At 39.4% G+C, this 21,819-nt stretch overlaps 1 protein-coding gene and 1 pseudogene across 1 annotated transcript in view; both read right to left on the minus strand.

Annotated features, from left to right (window-relative positions):
• KIF13B (kinesin family member 13B) overlaps positions 1–20,627 on the minus strand; it is a 200,211-nt gene extending 179,584 nt beyond the window's left edge. Inside the window, exons 1-2 of the mRNA XM_058720792.1 lie at positions 20,482–20,627; positions 4,551–4,644 (exon numbers count right to left, since the gene is read on the minus strand). Coding sequence (XP_058576775.1) covers positions 4,551–4,644; positions 20,482–20,536 — 149 coding nt within the window. The 5' untranslated portion in view covers positions 20,537–20,627. The remainder of the gene's footprint in view (positions 1–4,550; positions 4,645–20,481) is intronic.
• LOC131508136 (U4 spliceosomal RNA) lies at positions 11,061–11,212 on the minus strand (annotated as a pseudogene).
• Positions 20,628–21,819: the final 1,192 nt, after the last annotated feature.

The raw sequence follows: 21,819 nt of genomic DNA on the forward strand, positions 1-21,819 counted from the left end.
CACATCACATAAAATAGCTTTTTATTTATGCTTTCCTTCCAATTATTCCTCAGATTTAATAAAGTCAACACATATCACCAGACTGCTATATTCCAAAATTTCTATTTTCTCTTTTTACCTTGATATTATATTAAAAGAAAAAGCATTTCTCCAGAAGCAATCTTTTTTTTTTTTTAAGTTTATTTCTTTTTTTTTAAATTTTTTTTCAACGTTTTTTATTTATTTTTGGGACAGAGAGAGACAGAGCATGAACGGGGGAGGGGCAGAGAGAGAGGGAGACACAGAATCAGAAACAGGCTCCAGGCTCCGAGCCATCAGCCCAGAGCCTGACGCGGGGCTCGAACTCACAGACCGCGAGATCGTGACCTGGCTGAAGTCGGACGCTTAACCGACTGCGCCACCCAGGCGCCCCTTAAGTTTATTTCTTTATTCTGAGAGAGACAGAAAGAGAGACAGCAGGGAAGGGGCAGAGAGAGAAGAAGAGGGAGAGTCCCAACCAGTCCCCACGTTGTCGGTACAGAGCCGGATGCAGGGCTCAATCTCATGAACCGAGAGATCATGACCGGAGCCAAGATCAAGAGTCAAATGCTCAACCAGGCACCCAGAGACAATCTTTTGTTTTACTAGCAATGTTCTTGGTTGTTTTTTTTCTCTTTAAGTTTATTTATTTTCTTTTAGTTACCTCTACACCCAACATGTGAGCTTGAACTCACAACCCTGAGCTCAAGAGTCACATGCTCTTCAAACTGAACCAGCCGGCATCCCAGCAATGTTCTTGTTTTTTCTCTGGATGCCACTTACAGGAGTGTATTCAACTTATGAAAATTATGAAGCCATGTATACTTCGCTATATGTATATTACATATGTCAATAAAAAGCTGTTTTTTAATGGGTGTCTGACTGGCTCAGTAGGAAGAGCATGTATGCTTGATCTTGGAGTAGTGGATTCGAGCCCTACGTTAGGTGTAGAGATTACTTAAATAAATAAGCTTTTTTTAAAAGGCTGTTTCTTAAGTCTGTGCTTAACTTTCCTTCATCAAAAACCATTACATATCAACCTTACTGGCAGCTGTCATTTTAAAAAAAAAAAACTTTTTTTACAATGTTCTATAGCACTGAGTGATATTCGACTTGTATTTTCAGCACATGGAAAAAAAGAGCCATCCAAGATATTCTGCGAAACCAAGAAAAGCTATTTGATTCTTTCAGAAACCCCTAAGATTTAAAGATCTCAAAAGGAAAGAAAACATTTTTCAGCTTTTATATTGTCATGTTTTTCTCACAACAACTTTATCAGGTAGATACTATTACACACTTGTGGGAGACTGTGTTTTCCAAAGACAGCCACAACAATACATATCCCATCCCAAAGGCTTTTCTCATGTGACACTGATGTTCCTCCATTAAAAGATTAGTCTATGTTCTCTCTCTCTCTCTCTCTCTCTCTCTCTCTCAAAAATAAATAGACATTAAAAAAAAAAATTTAAAGGGCGCCTAGGTGACTCAGTTGGTTGAGGGTCCAACTTCAGCTCAGGTTATGACCTTGCAGTCTGTGAGTCTGAGTCTCACATCGTCAGGCTCTGTGCTGACAGCTCAGAGCCTGGAGCCTGCTGAGGATTCTGTGTCTTCCTTTTTCTCTGCCCCTCCCCCACTCGCATTCTGTCTCTCTCTCTCTCTCTCTCAAACGTAAATAAACATAAAAAAAAGATGAGTTTATGCCTCCTCTTCTGGAAACTGTTTAGATCTTTATATCAACCTGAGTAAATAAATGGGACAGAAGATACCGTGTGACTCCCAAGGTTAGGACATAAAAGCCAGTACTATTTCCACCTGGCTTTCTCACTCTCTCAGGACACTTGCCACCAGATTGTGAGTAGGTATTCTGCCTACCACCCCAGCTACACTCAAGCCAATAGGCAGCATTAACCACCAGACCTGGGTGACTGGGCCTTTTCCAGATGATTCCCATACCCAGCATTCACGTCTTCCAGCTACACCCCAGACAGCATGGGGCAGAGACAAGCCCTCCCTGCTTTGTCCTGTCTGAATTCCTGACCCACAGGAAACCATAAGATAATAAATGATTATTGTTTCTTAAGCCACTAAGCTATTAAAAGTAACTGGTTATGCAGCAATAAAAAACTAAAACACTTTATAAATAAGGATCACAGGTGGGTAACCATCTACCAAATGGCAAAGCCAGAATTTGAATCCATATCAGCCTATAGGTAAAGCCTATACCATTCCTACCATAGGATATTGCCTCCATGTTTGTTCCGAGGTACCCACATTTTCAAATAAAGCAACAATCTCCAGATTGAGAATTCTAAGAGCAATAAACAGCCTCCAGTATTAATGACTTCAGTTAATACTTAGGACAATAGGTCATTCAGTTAGCAAGCTCAAAATTCTAGCATTATTTTTGACACATCTATACCCTTCACACCCTAATAACATCCTATCTAACAGTACCCATATCCTAGTGATGCTTACAAAATCTATGTTGGGGTGCCTGGGTGGCTCAGTCCGTTAAGCATCCCACTCTTGATTTCAGCTCAGGTTATAATCTCACGGTTTGTGAGTTCAAACCCTGTATCCAGTTCTGCGCTGACAGTGTAGAGCCTGCTTGGGATTCTCTGTCTCCCACTCTCTCTGCCCCTCCCTTGCTTGCACTCTCTCCCTCTCCCTCTCAAAACAAATAAATAAACTTAAAAAAATTTTTTTCTACATCAATGACAATAAACCTGGACAATTACAGAACAATCACTAATTTGATCTTCAGAAAACACTTCTATTAGATAGGTAAGGCATACGCCATACAGATGAGGCTCAAAAAAAGTCAAAAATAACTAGCTACTAATTTAGTAGCTACTTAATAGTTAAAAACATCATGGTTGGGGCGCCTGGGTGGCGCAGTCGGTTAAGCGTCCGACTTCAGCCAGGTCACGATCTCACGGTCCGTGAGTTCGAGCCCCGCATCAGGCTCTGGGCTGATGGCTCGGAGCCTGGAGCCTGCTTCCGATTCTGTGTCTCCCTCTCTCTCTGCCCCTCCCCCGTTCATGCTCTGTCTCTCTCTGTCCCAAAAATAAATAAAAAACGTTGAAAAAAAAATTAAAAAAAAAAAAAAAAAACATCATGGTTAAGTAGGGATTCAATTTAAGATTTTCTGACACTAAGTTCAGTGCTCTTTCAACTCAAAGAATCTGAAAAAACATTTATGGATCACTTCTCGGCCTTTTGGCTAAGATCAAGTGTGAAAGAACATTTATGCAATGCCTTCTGTGTATATTTCCACATACAACATTTTCTCTACAAATTTAAGTATCTACTTCATGCTAAGCACCATGGAAGGCACTGTTTAATTTATGTTCTTCACTCTGACTAAAGCTGATCTCTATGAAAAGCCAGTCTTTCCCCACTTGGAACCATTCTCTATATGGCCAATTAACAACTTTTCCTAATCTACCTGCTTAACCACAGTGTTTAAAAACTGTCAAAGATGACATCTTACCCATAAAAATAAAGGTCAAATTTCCTTATCTTCTTTCAAGATCTTCTGTAATCTGATCATACCTTATTTTATTAAATTGACTTCCCTGCACTTGCTCAGAAAAACCAAATAAATCTCTTGCTTCTTCCCCAAATTCGCTTTCTTAACACTTTCTTGCTCTTTTTTTGTTTATACTGTCATCCAAATCTGTAAGTGATTCATCTTCAACCCTTGACAGACAGTCCCTTCCCTCCAACACCTTACAATCCACCATTGAGCTACAAGTAACAATCTAAAACAATGTATAATAATTCAGTTAGGTAGTATACATTAGAGTTTACAGGGATTTAGAGGGGAGGAATCACTGAGGGATGCAGCAATGCCTTCAGGAAGAAGTAACACTTGAAATGGGCTCTAACTGACAGACAGGATTCAAAGTGGCAGAAGTAAAAGCAGCCCAAGCTGAAGAACAACCTAAAGGCCTTCTCTTCTACTCTACTTCTTCCCATTTACATCTCACTAATCCTTTAGCCAATATCATCTCCTTCAAGGCTTCCTCAGTTACTCCACCATCTTACCTAAAGTTCTCTTCTCTGAGCTTCTGGTACAACTGCTATCTATAACACTCGCTCTAACACGTAATCATTCCATATTATAGACCTTCCTCTTTGACTTGACAGCTACATGTCTCTACATAGTCATTAGGCATTTGTTATCTGCTACGCTGAACTCAACTCAGCAGCCATTGTTGCTTTCAGTCATTTAAAAATCCACTGAACAGGGGCACCCAGGGGGTTCAGTTGGTTAAGTGTCTGACTTCAGCTCAGGTCATGATCTCACCATTCATGGGTTTAAGCCCCACGTCAGGCTCTGTGCTGATGGCTCAAAGCCTGGAGATTGCTTCAAATTCTATGTCTCCCTCTCTCTCTAACCCTCCCCCACTCACGCTCTGTGTCTCTCTCTCTCTGTCAAGAATAAACACTAAAAAATTGTTTTAAATAAATAAATAAATAAATAAATAATAAAAATCCATTGAACATAACACTGTTTCTTAACTTACCGGGCATCTCCTTTGGAAAGATTAGTATTTACAGGACTAAGAATAACCTTGTTTGCATCTACATCCACCACACATTTGGTATGCAAGTCAATTTCTGCAGATGAAAAAAGAAAAAAAAAACAGAGAAAATAGTCATTTTTAAAGTAGTTTATTTCAGAAAAAATCATTTGACAAAAATCCAACACTCTTTACACTCAACAAACTAGAAATAGAAGGGAACCTCTCAACCTGATAAAGGACATCTACAAAAGCCTACAGTTAATACCGTATTTGATGGTAAAAGACTAACATCAGGAATAAGAAAAGGATATTCTATGACTGCAACTTCTGTTCAACATTGTTCTAGAAGTTCTGGTCAGGGCAGTTAGGCAAGATAAACAAAAAGGATCCAGATTGGAAAGAAAGAAGTGAAACTATCTCTACTTGCGATGATATGGTCTTATAGACAGAAAATCTTAAGGAATCAGGGGTGCCTGGGTACCTCAGTCAGTTGAGAAGAGGACTCTTGATTTTGGCTCAGGTCATGATCCCAGGGTCATGGGATGGAGCCCTGTGTTGGGCTCTTTGCTGAGCATAGAGCCTGCTTAAGATTCTCCCTCCCCCTCTCTCTCTCCCTTTACCCCCTCTTCCCACACGCACTCTCTCTCTCTCTAAATAAATAAATTAAATTAAAAAAAGAAAATCCTAAGGAACCCATTTTAAAACTATTAGAATAAACAAGTTTTGCAAAGTTGTAGGATACAAGATCAATACTGTATACAAAAAGCAATTGTGTTTCTATACACCAGCAATTAAAAAAAAAAAAAAACAGAAACAAGAAAACAATTTCATTTATAATGACATCAAAAAGATTTAAATACTTTTGAAAAGTATTAAAAGAATATAAAATAGAATATAAAAGAATAAATTTAAAAGAAGCGCAAGACAGGGACACCTGGGAGGCTCAGTTGGTTGAGAGTCCAACTCTTGGTTTCAGCTTAGGTTATAATCCCAGAGACATGGGATTGAGCCCCACATAGGGCTCTGTGCTGAGCAGGGAGCCTGCTTAGGATTCTCTCTCTCTCCCTCCGCCCCTCTCCCACACCTGCACTCTCTCTTTCTAAAAGAAAAAAAAAGTGTAAGACTTGTACAATGAAAATTCCAAAACACTGCTGAAATTCAAGACTTAAATACATAGAAAATTATTTTACATTCATTAACTGAAAGACTTAATACTATTAAGATGACAATATATCCCAAATTGGTCTACAAAATTCAAGATAATCCCTATCAAAATCCCAGTTAGCTTGTTAGCTTTTTTTTTTAAACAAAAATTACCAAGGTAATCCTAAATCTATATAGAAATGCATACAACCAGGAATAGCCAAATAATCTTGAAAAAAACAAAATAGAAAGACTACATTCACCAATGTCAAACTTAACTAGAAAGCTATAGTAATCAAGACAGTGCAGTGCTACTATAAGGACAGAAGGACAGACATGTAGATTAATGGAATAGACAGTCCTGAAATAGACTTGTCACATTTATGGCCAACTGATTTTGACAAGATAATCCAGTGGGGAAACTACAGTCTTTCCAGCAAATGGTGGTGGGACAACTGGATATCCACACACACAAAAATGAACACCATACACAAAAACTAATTCCAACAGATCATAGAAATAAATATGTAAGAGCTAAAACTATAAAACTCATGAGAAAAAAAAAAACATGAGTAAATGCACATGATGTTGGGTTAGGTAATAGTTTCTTAGACACCAAAAGCACAAACACAAAAGAAGAAAACAGATAAACTGGAAAGCATCAATATGAAAAACCTTTGTACTTCAATGGACGCCATCAAAAGAGTAAAAAGACAACCCACAGAATTGAACAAATATTTGTAAATTATATATCTAATAAGGGGCTTACCTCAGAAAATATAAAGAACTCTTACAACTCAATAATAAAAAGACAAATAATCCAACTTTTAAATAGGCAATGATCTGAACAGATATCTCTCAAAAAAAGATACAAAAATGGCCAATAAGCAGAAAAGATGCTCAACAGATTACACATTAGGAAATGTAAATCAGAAGTACAATGAGATACCACTTCACACCCACTAGCATAACTATAGTCAAAAAGATAGATAATAACAAGTGTTAATGAGGATGTGGAGAAAATGGAATCCTCATACATCACTGATGGGAATATAAAATGGTGCAGTTACTTTGGAAAACAGTCTGGCAGCTCCTCAAAAGGTTAAAGAGAGAGCTGGTATATGACCCAGTAATTCTACTCCTACATATATATTCAAGAGAAATGACAATCTAGGTCCACACAAAAGCTTGTGCATAAATGTTCATAACCCTAGTATTTGGCTATTCATAACAGCCAAAAAGTGGAACAAGCCAAACATCCATTAACTAATAAATGGATAAATTTATTATATCCATAAAATGGAACATTATTTGGCAATTAAAAGGAATAAGGTACTGATACATACTACACAACATGAACAAAGCTTGTGTGAACTGAAAAAAGTCAGTTACAAAATACCACATGTTATATGATTCTACTCATTTGAAATGTCCAGAATAGGCAAACAAGACACAGAAAATAGACTAGTTATTCCTATGGCTGTGGAGTGACTGCTAATGGGTATGACAGGGTTTTTTTAAATTGAGGTATAATTGACATATAACATTGTATTAGTTCCAGGTATAAAACATGTAAAATTATTCCATATTTATGTATATTGCAAAATGCTCACCACATAAGTCTAATTAACATCTGTCACCATATGCAATTACAAAAAAACTTTTTTCATTATGAGAATTCTTAAGATCTACTCTCTTAGCAACTTTCAAATATGCAATACAGTATCACTAACTATAGTAACCATGCTGTTACATGGGTATAGTTTTCTTCTGGGGGTATGAAGATATATTACAATTGATTATGCTGATAACTGCACATAATAAAAACCACTGAATTGGTTGAATTGTATGATATGTGAATTATATCTCAATAAAGCTATTTTTTTGTAAGTATAGGCCACAGCATGTTTATGTTCTCATATTTTTATATTCTAATATTTTTCTGACCCAAAGTATGAAACTATTTGTTTGCCTTATTGCCATTACCAAAAGATAAACCCTAAGGAAAGGAGCTGCACTGCCCTGGAGCTATTTTGTATTTCCCAAAGAACCTTGGCCAAATGTCAATGTCACCTCATTATAACTTAGAAGTATTTCCACTCCCAGGAAAGGTCATTTATTTTTTACATTTTAACTTACATAACTGAGACAAATTTAAAAAAAAAAAAAAGCAAAACAAAAAATTCCCTCCCTGTACCTGACACAATTTTATTTATATTGGTTATTCTACATTTGTTCTCAAAGATGTATTCTAGAAGTATAAAAAATTTAGCAGTCTTTCTTTTAGCCAACACATTTTTTTAGGCAAAGAAAACTGAAAGGAAAACTACAGAGTTAGGTGTGGAAGACTAATCCCAAAGCAGCAAATGTTCCACTGTGGTCAACTGACACTAAACTCTATAGCCCCAGAGCTCAAGAAAGTTTATAATCATACTTTGTTAACACCACTTCTTAATGGTGTCTGACCACATTGTATTGGCTGGCCCCTCACAGTCAAATCTATATTATACACAAATGCATTATCAACCCTCCGGACACTGTGCTGTGACTCAGAATCTACTGTCTCACCACCCACCACAAAATTAGTTATTAGTGTCTTGCAAGAGTGTTTGGTCTGAGCAAAGGAGCTGTGTGTATAGTTCTGCATGCAAAAGTACACATTAGAACGCATGCCTGAAAAACTGTAAATCCAATATTTTCTCACTAAGTGCTCTGCCATCATTTTAAATGATCTTGAATTGAAAAGGGATCCAAACATTTTCCTTCAACATTTGTATACTTTTTCCTTATTCTCTTCATAGCTCCTCCCTTCTCTGCCTCTTCTTCATGACTTCAGTAGATACAACTAATAATTTGGGAGCATTAATGACATCATGAAGGAACCAACGCCTGGAAAATCCTATATAATACACAGAATCACCTAATAACTAATATCCAACCTAAATTCATTCTGTCCTGAAGACTGCAACACTTAGAAATGTCCCTACATCGAACACTCATGAAAGGTGGCCTTTAAAATATTCACAACTATCTTTACTTCATTACTTCAGTTTTTTTTTTTTAATGTTTATTTTTGAGAGAGACAGACAGAATGCAAACAGGGGAAGGGCAGAGAGAGGGAGAAACAGAATCTGAAGCAGGCGCCAGGCTCCAAGCTATCAACACAGAGCCCAATGTGGGGCTCAAACTCACAAACCATGAGATCATGACCTGAGCCAAAGTTGGAAGCTCAACCGACTGAGCCACCCAGACACCCATTAGCTCAGTTTTTGATCAAACAAAATTCCCACTCCAATTCTGTTGATTGATAAATAGATATTAAGACAAGGCTTTTCACAAGACTGTTTAGAATATGGGTGGAACATCTAGGACACACACGCAAGCAAATAAAATCTGTGAGATCTGAAGACAGTTTAAGGAGCAGATATATGAAAAACATTTAATATAAAATGCTATAGCTAGAGTACCATCAAATGCTACTAGTTGGTTGAATTCCATTATATTGCAACAAGATTCTAAATATATGTTCTACATTTAAGACTTCTTGATCTATACTGCTTAGAAAGTAAGTAGTAGTTACATAACAGTAACAAATTTAGGCCCTAACTTTAATGTGAATTTTAAAAATTAAAAAAAAATTTTAAAACACCTACCAAAAATTCAAAAGATAAGCAGCTTCCTCTTAGTTTGGAGCAATACTTAGATTAAAAAGATAAGGACCTGGGGCACCTGGGTGGCTCAGTCAGTTAAGCGTCCGACTTTGGCTCAGGTCATGATCTCAGGGTTTGTGAGTTCGAGCCCTGCGTCAGTCTCTGTGCTCCAGCTCGGAGCCTGGAGCCTGCCTGGATTCTGTGCCTCCCTCTCTCTGCCCCTCCCCTGCTTGTGCTCTGTCTCTCTCTATCAAAAATAAATAAAATGTAAAAAAAAAAAAATTTTTTTAAAGATAAGGACCTAACTTCTATGAGCTGCCTTTGCAAAAACTGCATTAAAGTATACCCATGTGCACAGCAGTAGTCACAATACCCAAAAGGTAGAAACAATCTAAGTGTCCATCAATGAATGAATGGAAAAACAAAATGTGGTATAATTCAATGTAATATTATTCAACCTTAAAAAGTAATGAAATTCTGCTAAAACATGGATGAACCTTGAAGACATTATACCAAATGAGATATACTGGTTGTAACAGGTCAAATACTATATGATTCCACTTATAAGAGGTACCTAGAGTAATCAAATTCATAGAGATAGGAAGTAAGATGGTAGATGCCAGGGGCTGGGCTTAAGAGTCAACAGAGGAGTTTCATGGATACAGAGTTTCAGTTTTACAAGATAAAAAACGTTCTAGGGGTGGATAGTGGTGATGGTTGCACAACAACTTAATGCCGCTAAACTTCACCCTTAAAAATGGTTTAAGATGGTAAATTTTGTTATATATACTTACCACAATAAAAAAAAGGCACTAAACACTCACGACTATTATAATAAGTAACACATGGACAACAGTTTATACCTAGCGAAGTCTATAATAATGAGATTGGGATTTAATTAATACTATGTCTGAAAACCAATAAAAAACCAGAATGATCTTAAAGTTAAGTAATACTATAAGTTTACGTCATGACTAATTGAGTTTTATCATACTTAGAGCCATGAATGCTTTGACGTATCCATGAGTCCTTAAAAAAGGAAATTTACTCCACTAACATTAAAGATCCCATATTATTTCCCAAACAGGATCCTCTTCTAGGTCAAGTTCCTCAAGATGAATATTAAAATATTAACAGCTGACAATTCAGCTTACTCAGCCAGCAAATTAGTCACCCTGTACAAGTGAACAATCATTTGAAACAAGTCTTTCTTCAATGCATAAATCAACTATGGCTCGTTCCTCAATGACATCACAGTGAAAGACAGGCAGGGTCTGGGACACTCCCTTTACATAACTCATGTTGCATCTGAGAAAATGTATCATTCTCAGTGTGAATAAAATAATTCTGACTTGCCCATTTACTAATCTGTTCTCTAATTCTCCAGAAAATTATTAATAATTTTCAAACCACATATACTACTCAGAAGTGTAAATGTACTTCCCTTTACCTACCAGTCACATTGCTAAAGAGCTTATTGTATCTTACTCTTAAATTCAATAGTCAATTGATTTTCAACAAGGGTGCCAAGAAAATCCAGTGGGGAAAGAACAGTCTTTTCAATAAGTGGTGCTGGGACAACTGGATATCCATATGCAGAAGAATAAAATGGAACCTTTACTTCACGTCACATTCAAAAATTAACTCCAAACAGACCAAAGACCTAAATACATAAAACTATAAAACTCTTAAAACATATAGACATAAATCCATGTGACCTTGAGTAAGGTAATGATTCCTTACATATGATATCAAAAGCACAAGCAACTAAAGAAAAAAAAAAAAACAGATACATTGGACCATATCAATTAGCAATAATCGCGCCTCGGATAAACCTCATTGGCTACGATACTGCCACTGCGCAAAGCTTACATTGGACCATATCAAAATGAAAAACTTTTATGCTTCAGGGGTACATGGCTGACTCACTCGGTGGAGCATACAAGTCTTAATCTCGGGGTTGTGAGTTCAAGCCCCACATTGGGTGTAGAGATAACTTAAAAATAAAATCTTAAAAAAAAAAATGTGTGCTTCAAAAGACACCATTAATAAAATGAAAAGGCAACCACAAAAATCAAGAAAATGTTTGCAAATCATTTATCTGATAAGGGACTGGTATCCAGAATATATAAAGAACTCCAACAGCTCAATAATAAAAAGACAACCCAATTTTTAAAACAATGATGATTTGAATAGAAATCTCTCCAAAGATATACAAATGACCAATAAACACATGAAAAGATGTTCAACATCATTAGATACTGGAGAAATGCAAATCAAAACCACAATGAGGTACTACTTCACACACACTAGGATAGCAATAATCAAAAAGATAAAACAAGTATTGGCAAGGAAGGACATGGAGAAAAACTTTCATACATGGTTGGTGGGAATGTAAAATGGTGCAGTCACTTTGGAAAACAATTTAGGAGTTCCTCAAAAGTCAGAATTACTATATGACCCAGCAATTCCACTTCTATGTGCGTGTGTGTAGTATATATGTGTGTATGTGTATGTACGAACGTGTATGTATATATGTACATATATATATATATATATCATATATATACACACACACATACCCAAAAGAAGTAAAAATATACATCCACACAAAAAGTTATATACATAAATGTTCATAGCAGTATTCAAAATAGCTAAAAAAGTAGAAACAAGCCAAATGCCCATCAACTAATGAATAGGTAAACACATGCAGCATATCCATATCGTGTAATACTATTCTACTTTAAAAAAGAATGAGTACTGACTCATGCTACAACAATGGATAAACCCTGAATACATTATGCCAAGTGAAAAAAGTCAGATACAGAAGTCCACATACTGCATGATTCCATTTACATGAAACGTTCAGAATAGGCAAATCCATAGAGACAAGAAGTAGAACAGTGGATGCCCGGGACAGGGGAGAGGGGTAGGTGTGTGCTGGAGGACAGAGGGTGTCAGGAGGGTGGACAGTGACTGCTAGTGGGGTCAGAGTCTCTTTGGGATGATGAATATGTTCTGCCATTGGATAATGGTGATGGGTACACAACTCTGCAAAAACACTAGAACCACTGAATTGTACACTTTTGATGAGTCAATTATATCTCAAAAAAATTAGCAAGAATGACCCCACTGCCCTCAACAGATATAAAATATGGTTAGAGCCCTTTAATTAAATTTCTGAACATTGCTCTGAAGATCCCAGTCAAGCCAAGCCTTCTTACTCTCAAATAACAACCTCACAATCCACCTCATCAAGAAAATTAAGGACTCCAGGGCTTTCCCATTATATAATTATCCTCTTCTTCCCATATTTCAAAAATTTCCCTCTCTTGGCTTTTTCTGTCTACCACAAGGCTCAAACATCTCTCAGACTCAAAGGGGAAAAAGGTCTGTTCCTAGGACACCTCCGGATGCCACTCTACCCTTTCCTTCTAAATGGAGTTTTTTGAGGCGTGCTTGAGTGGCTCAGTCAGTTGAGCATATGACTCTTGATCTCAGCTCAGGTCTTGATCTCAGGGCCATGAGTTCAAGCCCCACATTGGACATGAAGCCTACTTAAAAAAAAAAAAAAAAAAAAAAAGAATTTCATAAATGGAGTTTCTTGAAAGAATATTCATGTATACTCACTTCCACCATATTGGCAACCCACTTACATCTCAGCCCACTACCAACACACCAACACTAATTTATTCATTCAGTCAAAATTATTCTTCTGAAAATTACCACTGACCACCATATTGCCTAGTCCACTGAACACAATTCATACGTGCCATTATCATACACGCCATTCCTGTGATCTCCTACTGACCATTCATCCTTTGACACATTTTCTCTCTGGGTTCCATATTACTTTTACCTGCTTCTACTTATGTCTCTCCTCTTGGCCTCTATGACCTCCTCCTTTGCACACACCTTAATTTGGTATTCTATCTTATACCTACAGTAATGACCCCCAAATCTACACACATCTCCAGTTCCTTAGGTTCAGACTCCTATGCAATAACCTTCTGGATCCACCCACTGCACTGCAGACACCTAAGAGTTTCTTCCACCTATGTACAATATCTTATTCATAGTCGTAGGTGCAGTAGGCACCACTGACTAAATATTGTTGAATGCCCAAGAACAGAACTCATCATTTCCTACACCTCCACCCTAAAACCAGCTTCTCCTATACTTCTAATGTCAGTTAATGACCCCAACATTTGTTCACTTAGTCACATAAATCATCTAAACCAGAAGCTTTACAGTCTTCCTGTATTTCCTAACTTTCAGTTGCTCTAATGCCATCTTGACATGCTCCTGCTGGTGGTATGAGCTAAGCCATAAATGCTCTTTACCCAGCACCTCTGTCAAGAATCGGTCTGCAGTCAGCAACTTTGAGAGACAAGTTTGTCCTTCGGGACAGAGAGCAGGCTTGCTTACCACTTAAAACAATGGATTCCCCAAGGCCTGTGTTCCTCAGATGCAGCGCAAACCAATTGCTTGCACGGCATCCATTTGGACACTCCACATCACCCCTGTGGGATTGGCCAGTGAGGGGAGCAACTCACAATGGCTGCTCTGCCATGAAGTCTTCTGACCCAGAAGTCCTATGTCTTCTCCTAGCATCCATGAAACAGTAACTAGCTAACTTATTAGCTTATGAGCAAGGTAAAAATACATAGATTAATTCCAACAACTTGTGTTATGTACCCCACCTACCATGCATGCCTCCCTGCCCACTGTCTTCAACTCAACCCTTACCATTCTCAAGTCCCACCCCCATTTCTTTCATTTGTAATGCACTAGCATCACTGCGTACATATGTTCTTGTAATTGACTCACCTGTGCATGCATCTCTTATTACAAACAAGACAGGGAGTCCCTTTGGTCAAAGATCATGACTTATGCTTCTCGTATATCCTGCACATCTTTGAAAATTACATAAACTCAAAAAAATGCAAGGTCCCTTTAAAGATCATCACATCCAATATAGCAGTAAAAGCACAGGCTTCAATGGGAAAGTAGGTGAAACTCAAGCTCCAAAATACTGGTCTTGTAATTCTGGGGAAATTTACTTATCCCTGTCTGAGATTTTGTTAAATGGTAATTCTATAAAGTACCTTTCAAAGTTTTGTTTAAAGAATAACATATACAAAGTACTGAACTCTGTAGCTAACAAACAGCTCTTAAAAAGGAGTAGCTATTATTCTTTTCTTCAATCAACGCATACTGAATGGGCTAATACCATCTTTCAAAGATATCTACAGCAGGGGCACCTGGGTGGCTCAGTCAGTTGAGTGTCTGACTTTGGCTCAGGTCATGATCTCATGGTTCATGAGTTCAAGCCCCACATCTGGCTCACTACTGTCAGCATGGAACCTGCTTCAGATCCTCTGTCCCTCCCCACCTTGTGCTCTCAATCAAAAATAAATTTAAAAAAATAATAAAGGTATCTCTAGCACCCAAAAGCTCAAGCCCAGTACCAATTAAGTCATGGGTTTGTGTCCTAGAGATCAATTAGTTTCACATACTTCCCCATAAATTACACTGCTCATCTTTGCCAAGTTTTTTTTTTTTTATATGTTCTGTTGAACACAAGGGAAACCTGATCAGCAAGCCAAGAGATCAATAATAATCCATTTCCACTCAATAAACATCTCCATTCATCTGCTTAATGAATAGTTTTGTCAGTAGTATCCTCCATCTTCAGACCTTAAGGACTGGAAAAGTTGGACATTAGTCATTGTTTTATGGAGGTGAGGGGGTAAAAGTAAATGCCAACTCAAACAAGTTTTTATTTTATTTTATCATGTAAACTTGTACTTTCTTCTCCAAAAGCCTGTGGCCCTGTATGTATAAATCCCAATTTCAGTCACTGAGTAGACAGCAGAAACAAAACAATGTTGTAAGAGTTGTGTGTCTCATTCTCCATTAGCATATCAAGCAGATGCTAGAAAACAAGGATCTTCTGTTTTAGAAAGTATGTCAGAAATTTCCATCCACAGCCGTCCTCAACTCCAGTATCAGTCATCTCCCTGAGCCCACCAATGTCCTAAGGGTCAAAACCACCTTCCTGTATCAGAATCTCCTTGCTACCCTGCCCCTTCATTTCCTAAGGATCACGTGTGTCTTCCGAGACTGTCAGCATGTTCTCTAAGCTTCCTACTTCCTCAGTTTCACCTTGTAGTTTCACCTTGTCTTCTGAGTCATGACTGCTTACCTAAGTTTTGACCAGCCTCCTTACTCTTCCTATTCACGTGGCTTCATTTTCACAACCCGCTCTTAAATGTTGCCCAGCTGTGCCCTGAATCAGGCATCTACCCAGGCTTTTGATCCTGCTCTGAGACCTGGCAGTCTTCCTTCTCCATGCTGTGTCCGAGATCCACGCGAAGTTCTACAGAGCTAAAGAGAGCACATGGACCAGCCACCCTAACCTGGACTTCTGGGCCGAGCCAGCAATAAGGGCTCCCTGCAATTCCACCCTACCCTTCTAATCTCATCCTTCTGGCAGGCTTATCTGTCTCTGCCGCCTAAACTTGCCTGGTTCATTCCTGTTTCTGTGCCTTTGCTCTCAGGCCACACTTCCTCCTCAAAGACCCAACGCTCTCTCCTCCCCTCCTACCATGCACCCATTCCGATCATAAGCTTCCTCCCTCTAAGTCTAACCAAGGTTCTCCCTCCCCAGAGAAGCCTTCCCTGATCACCAGGCTTCCAGGGACCTTTCACTCCTCTGAATTCCAGTATTGCCAGATCACTCACCTGGCAATCTGTGATAGGTGCTTGTTTACCTTTTAATCTTATCTTTTCACAGGACGGCCATTTCCTCATGAGCGTGACCCATGAAGCACATTTTAAAAAACTGAATATTACAATACTAGTCAACACTAAGAGTTTTTAGGATGTTAAGATTCTCCCAACAAGAATAAGCAATCTCATTTTTTCATGTTTCTTTCTAGCCCTTGCCCATCCCTGTTTACATTTTTATACAGTAATAAAATTAACAGCAAATTCAACCTTACAGTTACACATTCTGTTTTACATTCTGGTTTTTCTGCTAACATAGAAAAGTCTTCCTTGTTAAATGATGTCCATTGTCATCATTCTTAATAGATACATAACAATTTTTCCACTTAGATACTAGACTATGATTTCCTTAAGCACTGACTTCTATCAGTATATTCTTCTTTGTGTCTTTGAGCCTTTCACTGAATTAAGTACTATAAAGTGCAAAGTAAACCCTTGAGAAATACCTGTTGAAATAAATTTATTATCCATGTTTCCTAACAACTGAAATAACCCATTTCACTACTCTTCTCTCTAGCTAAACATCTAATGTAATTTTTGGTTTCACTACCTTAGACCAGATAGATAGCAAAGGTATTTTCCAAACACTTTTGGTGTAAATTTATTTACTTTGGTAATCGATTTTACGCATAGTTAAATATGGGAAACCTCTTGCAAAAAGGCAGTAAGATCCCATACTATCTAATATAAGCTAGACATCTGGCAGGCATTCAGTAAATACTAAATATTTTTTAAACCATCTGAAGTCATAAAACATCAAATTCCTGAATAGGAGAGTGTCACTGATCTACCTAGTGCCATCAATTATGCTTGTAAACCTTTCGGTTCATTTAATAATTATACTGGTTAATAATGTATGAATGGGTGTTCCTTACAGTGGAAGAACACAACCAGAGTTACGTGGTGAGTTGTCCATGTCTGAAAAAGAACATGAAAACCCAAACAGTATCTGCAAATAGAACTTCAAGAGAGCATGACAAAACAGGTTTATAGCTTTTCTTCAGCTCGTTTGAGTTCATATTTCAGATGAAGAAAAGCAAAACAGAAGTTGTAATGTTAAAACTAGGTAAAATTACATATAATTTTTTATATTGGGTATATTTACATATACCCAAACCCACGTATAATTTAGCAAAAAAAAGACTGAAACACTCTTACTTTCATGATAAATGTTAAATAATAAGCCAACTAACTACCTTAACACCTTAGCAGATACTGAACCACATGAAGATCTTAATGGTACGTTAGAAGCTTCCTGCAAATTTCAATTTTCCTCAAAAAGTAGCCGATGAGTCCAAACATCAGAAACTACACAGTAAAACATCCTTGTAACCCATTCTCATCTCAATCTTATTTGTGAGGAGTGATATCTGAGGTTGCTTCCTGAACTAATATGCTATGAGAGAAACAGTTATGACTAAAAGTTTACTATTTGTCACAATCATATACTACTACTCCATACACTAACTTTCACAGAAGTAATGATTAGACAAAGTAATATGATTCTTCTCAAAATTCCTGGAAAGGAATATAGTTCCATTGTAGTCTTTTTAAACAAATTCTAGATAGCAGTTTAAAAATCACTGGCTTTAGGGGTGCCTGGCTGCCTCAGTTGGTGCAGCATGCAACTCTTGATGTTGGGGTTGTGAGTTCGAGCCCCAAGCTGGGAGTGGGATTACTTAAAAATGAAATCTTAAAAAAAAAAAAAAAAAAATCACTGGCTTCACAATAATAATACACTGAATTCCATAACTTCTAGATTTATGTAAATGACTACTTCATGACAAAACAGAAATAGAACCAATCTTAATTATCTGTGGTAATTACAGAAAAAAGAAGTCCATATGCATTCAGGAAATAACAAGGCTAGGTAAGAGATGGCACTAAATGAAGGGGGAAGCAGTTACCAAAATAATGCACTTCTATTTACAGAGTAATTAATCTATGTATAAACCTTAATTTTAAATCTTTTTTTTGGGGGGGGAGGGGGGCAGGTTTGTTTTTAGCGATAGCACAAGCAGGGGTAGAGGGAGTGAGAAAGAATCCCAAGCAGGCTCCACACCCAGCGTGGAGCCCCATATGGGGCTCAATCCCATGACCACAAGATCATAACCTAAGCTGAAATCAAGAATCAGACACTCAACCCACTGAGACACCCAGGCACCCCAAACCTTAATTTTAAAATGAGATCAACCAAAGGAACAGCTAATATCCATTCCACAGTGAAAATTAGTATTCTATGCGTCCCTGGGCACTCTGATACAACAATTATTATAATCTAATTAATGACAATTTATATAGTACCTTCCCTCAAAAACTGAGATTCATGGGGCGCCTGGGTGGCTCAGTCAGTTAAGCATCTGACTTGATTTAGGCTCAGGTAATGATCTCACAGTTCTCTGAGATCAAGCCCCATGTCAGGCTCTGCACTCGCAGCGTGGAGCCTGCTTGGGATTCTCTCTCTGCCTCTCCCCTGCTCTCCCTCCTTCTCTCTCACTTAAAATAAATACACTTAAAAAAAAAAAAATAACTGCTGCTTCAAATTCTGTTTCCCTCTTGTTCCCTGCCCCTCCCCCACTCATGCTCTGTCTCTCTCTCTCTCTCTCTCTCTCTCTCTCTCTCAAAAATAAATTTAAAAAAACATTTAAAAAATGTTTAAAAACTGAAATTCATGTGGAGAGGGGAAGAGGGTAGGATTCTAATGATCTGAGATGGGTCTTTTGTGATGGTTAGCTACATCTTTTTAGCACTGACATTTCCAAGTTTTTTTGTGAAAAGGAAATTTTAAGAATGTGCTGAAATCATCCTTTCAGAATCAAGTTCCAGATAAAGTTGTGTTTTATATGGCCTGCTTTTTCATTTTTTTTAAATCATTGTAATGGTAATAAACTTGAATAAAGATGCCTGAGCACCTAAGAACAAAAGCTTCTGAAAACTTTCAGAGTTCATCTAAGACCCTTTGATTTTGTCAAAGGAAAGACTGAAGACCCAAAATGTGCACTAGTTTAAGTTCTTAGGGGAAGGAGAAAAAAACAAAAAACAAAACTCTCCTAGGTCACATGACAGCCTTACACTGACCTAGCAACGCCAAAAGAAATGATCTTTTGGGAAGATCTGACTCCTAGGGAAGACATAAACCAACTTGGAAAAGAAGGACAAACCAACAAAACATACCGTCAACTGGCTGATCTGTATATCTCAATATATACAAAAGACAGCAGAGAAAAGGAAAATTGGAAAACTCGTGATTTCTACATAGACTTAACACTTGAATATGAACACAGAAGCTGCAAAAAGAGTCTTATCAATTGAAAAGTCATCTCCTGGGATTATAACAGTGATCTCAAAAACATAGCCTTGTACAGAAAGTGTTTTCAAATATATTATCTCATTTAAAGTTCCTTGCTCAGTCACGCTGCTGCTTAAGCATTAAAGCCAAAACCCAGCCCACTTCACCGCGGTACTCTTCACTCCATTCGACAGTCTAAAGAGGATTTAAAATGTACTCGGTTTATCTGCTTTCTCTACCCTCCCTGCAGAATTGAGAGAATGTCTGAAAGATACAATTTCACAAGAATCTTGGCACTTAAACTATTTATTGTTGAGAGATGACGAATATGACTTCAAGCAAAAACAAAACTATCTCAACAGTCAAAAAAGCGGGGGATGGAAGGGCATCTCCTCTCACTTCAAAGTTTTTACAATTCTTTATGACCGCCCAGTTAAACGTATAGAATGAAAAATCAAGACGAGGAATTTTTGCACTTGAGTGCTTTCTCAAGAGTAAACCAAATTCCCTGCCATTTTTTCCTGCCGCGGACCACAAAAGTGCAGGGTTGAGGTGACTGGGCCGGAGACGTGGGGCCTCGGGGTGCCTGGCCGTCCCGGCCAGGGTGGAGGGGTGAAGACCGAGGGGCGGGGGCCACTCTGACAGCTGGCAAGGAAAAAGCAGGGGACGCGTCGGTGCACGGGCGAGGAGTAGGGGCGGGGGAAGGAGGAAACGAGCCCGGGGCGAAGGACCAGAGCGCCCTCCCGCAAGGGCAGGAGAGGCGTGAGGGCGAAAGGGCGCCGGGGCGGGGCGGCCGCGCCGGCGGAAGGGGCAGCGGACCGGGACGTGGGGCCCGCCGCGTCCCGGACGCGGTGCGGGCGAGGGGAGGGGCGTCCCCGCGCAGGACGGGCGGGCGCGGGGAGACAAGGATTCGGGGTGCGCCGGCCGCCCTCTCGCTTGGTCGCGGACTGCAGGGGCGGGGCCGGCCGGACCCCACACGGCGGCCGCGGGTGAGGGAAGGGCGCGCCAGGCACCTGCCGCCTCCACCGTGGCGGCCCCGGGCGGGCTCGGCTCTCACCTCTCCGGTTCATGGGCCGGATCCGCACAGCCACTTTCACTTTGGAATCCCCCATCCTGCTGCTGCCGAGACTCTCCCTCGGCTTCCGTCTGCCTTGGCCACCGGGCAACTCTTCGGGGCTGGCCGGGCGGGAGGGGGCTGCGGGAGGGAGGGGCGGGGAGGGGGCGGAGCCGGGGCGGGGCGAGGCAGGTCGCCGAGCTCTCGGCGCTCCCTGGTTGCATGACGGGACTTGTAGTCCCTGAAGGCAGTCGCGGGCAGTGGGCAGGACAGCAGCGGAGGGGCTCGGGTGGGGCAGGAGACATTAGGCGCATTTCGCTCCCTGGAACGTGTAAATGCTCCTCTGTTTCTACATCATTCTACTCTCACAGCTAGTACTGAAACATACGCCGTCGGTAGGCTGATACCACACCTGAAAATAGTTGAATAGATGACATCGGAAACCCTGAGAGCGATTTCTTCAGACTTCTTTCCCGCTAACCTTAAAGTTTGATCCCCGCCTCAACTTCCTCTGCCTGGATTGCACTCCCGGCCTTGTTTGCTGAAATCTTCCTTCAAGACAAGGCAAAAGTTAACCTCTTCAGGATGTCTTCATAGATCCGCAGGTTAACCGTATACGACCTCGCCCTCTGAGCCCCTACCAATCTATTCCAGTCTTGACCTTGGGCTCTGGAACCAATCCGAATTCAAATCCTGCACCAGCACTTTCCAGCGGTGTGACCATGGACAAGTGATTTGATATTTAGTGCTTGTCTTTTCATGATTAAAATGGAGACATTAATGCCTACTTCATAGGATTGTTGCAAGGCTTAAATGAGTTAATACGAATAAGTTCTTTTAAAACTCCCTGGCACATAAGAAGTGATCAATAAAAGTAAGTCATTGTTATCTTCGCTTTGTTATAGCACTTATGCTGCGATTATTTGTTCTCCTGCCATATATTTTTTAAACCATGCCTTATGTGTGTAGCTTAGCAGGTAGTAGAGACCCAGTAAACATTTATTGCGTGAATGAGTGAATGAATGAATGCATGAAGCCGCGCTAAAATTAGCTCGTTATTAAACCCAAGCAGAGACTACTAACTGGTGGCCTACTGGCCAGATCTGACCTGTAAATATGTTCCATTTGGACCAACAGTACTGTCATGAAAATTAGGAGACTTGTCTGTGTAATTCTGGGCCTGTGCAATTACATCCTGAGAATAATGGATTAGAACTAGGTGGCAGTGGCCACTTTTATGAGAGGCAAGTTTCTCCCTTTCACCATTGCCTACTTCCACTGGGCTTTACCACTCATGTGCCTGGATCCTGTAGGTTTGTGATGCCTACTTGGATATGTTTT

Source organism: Neofelis nebulosa, chromosome 3, assembly GCF_028018385.1.
Source record: "Neofelis nebulosa isolate mNeoNeb1 chromosome 3, mNeoNeb1.pri, whole genome shotgun sequence".
Lineage (NCBI taxonomy): Eukaryota > Metazoa > Chordata > Mammalia > Carnivora > Felidae > Neofelis > Neofelis nebulosa.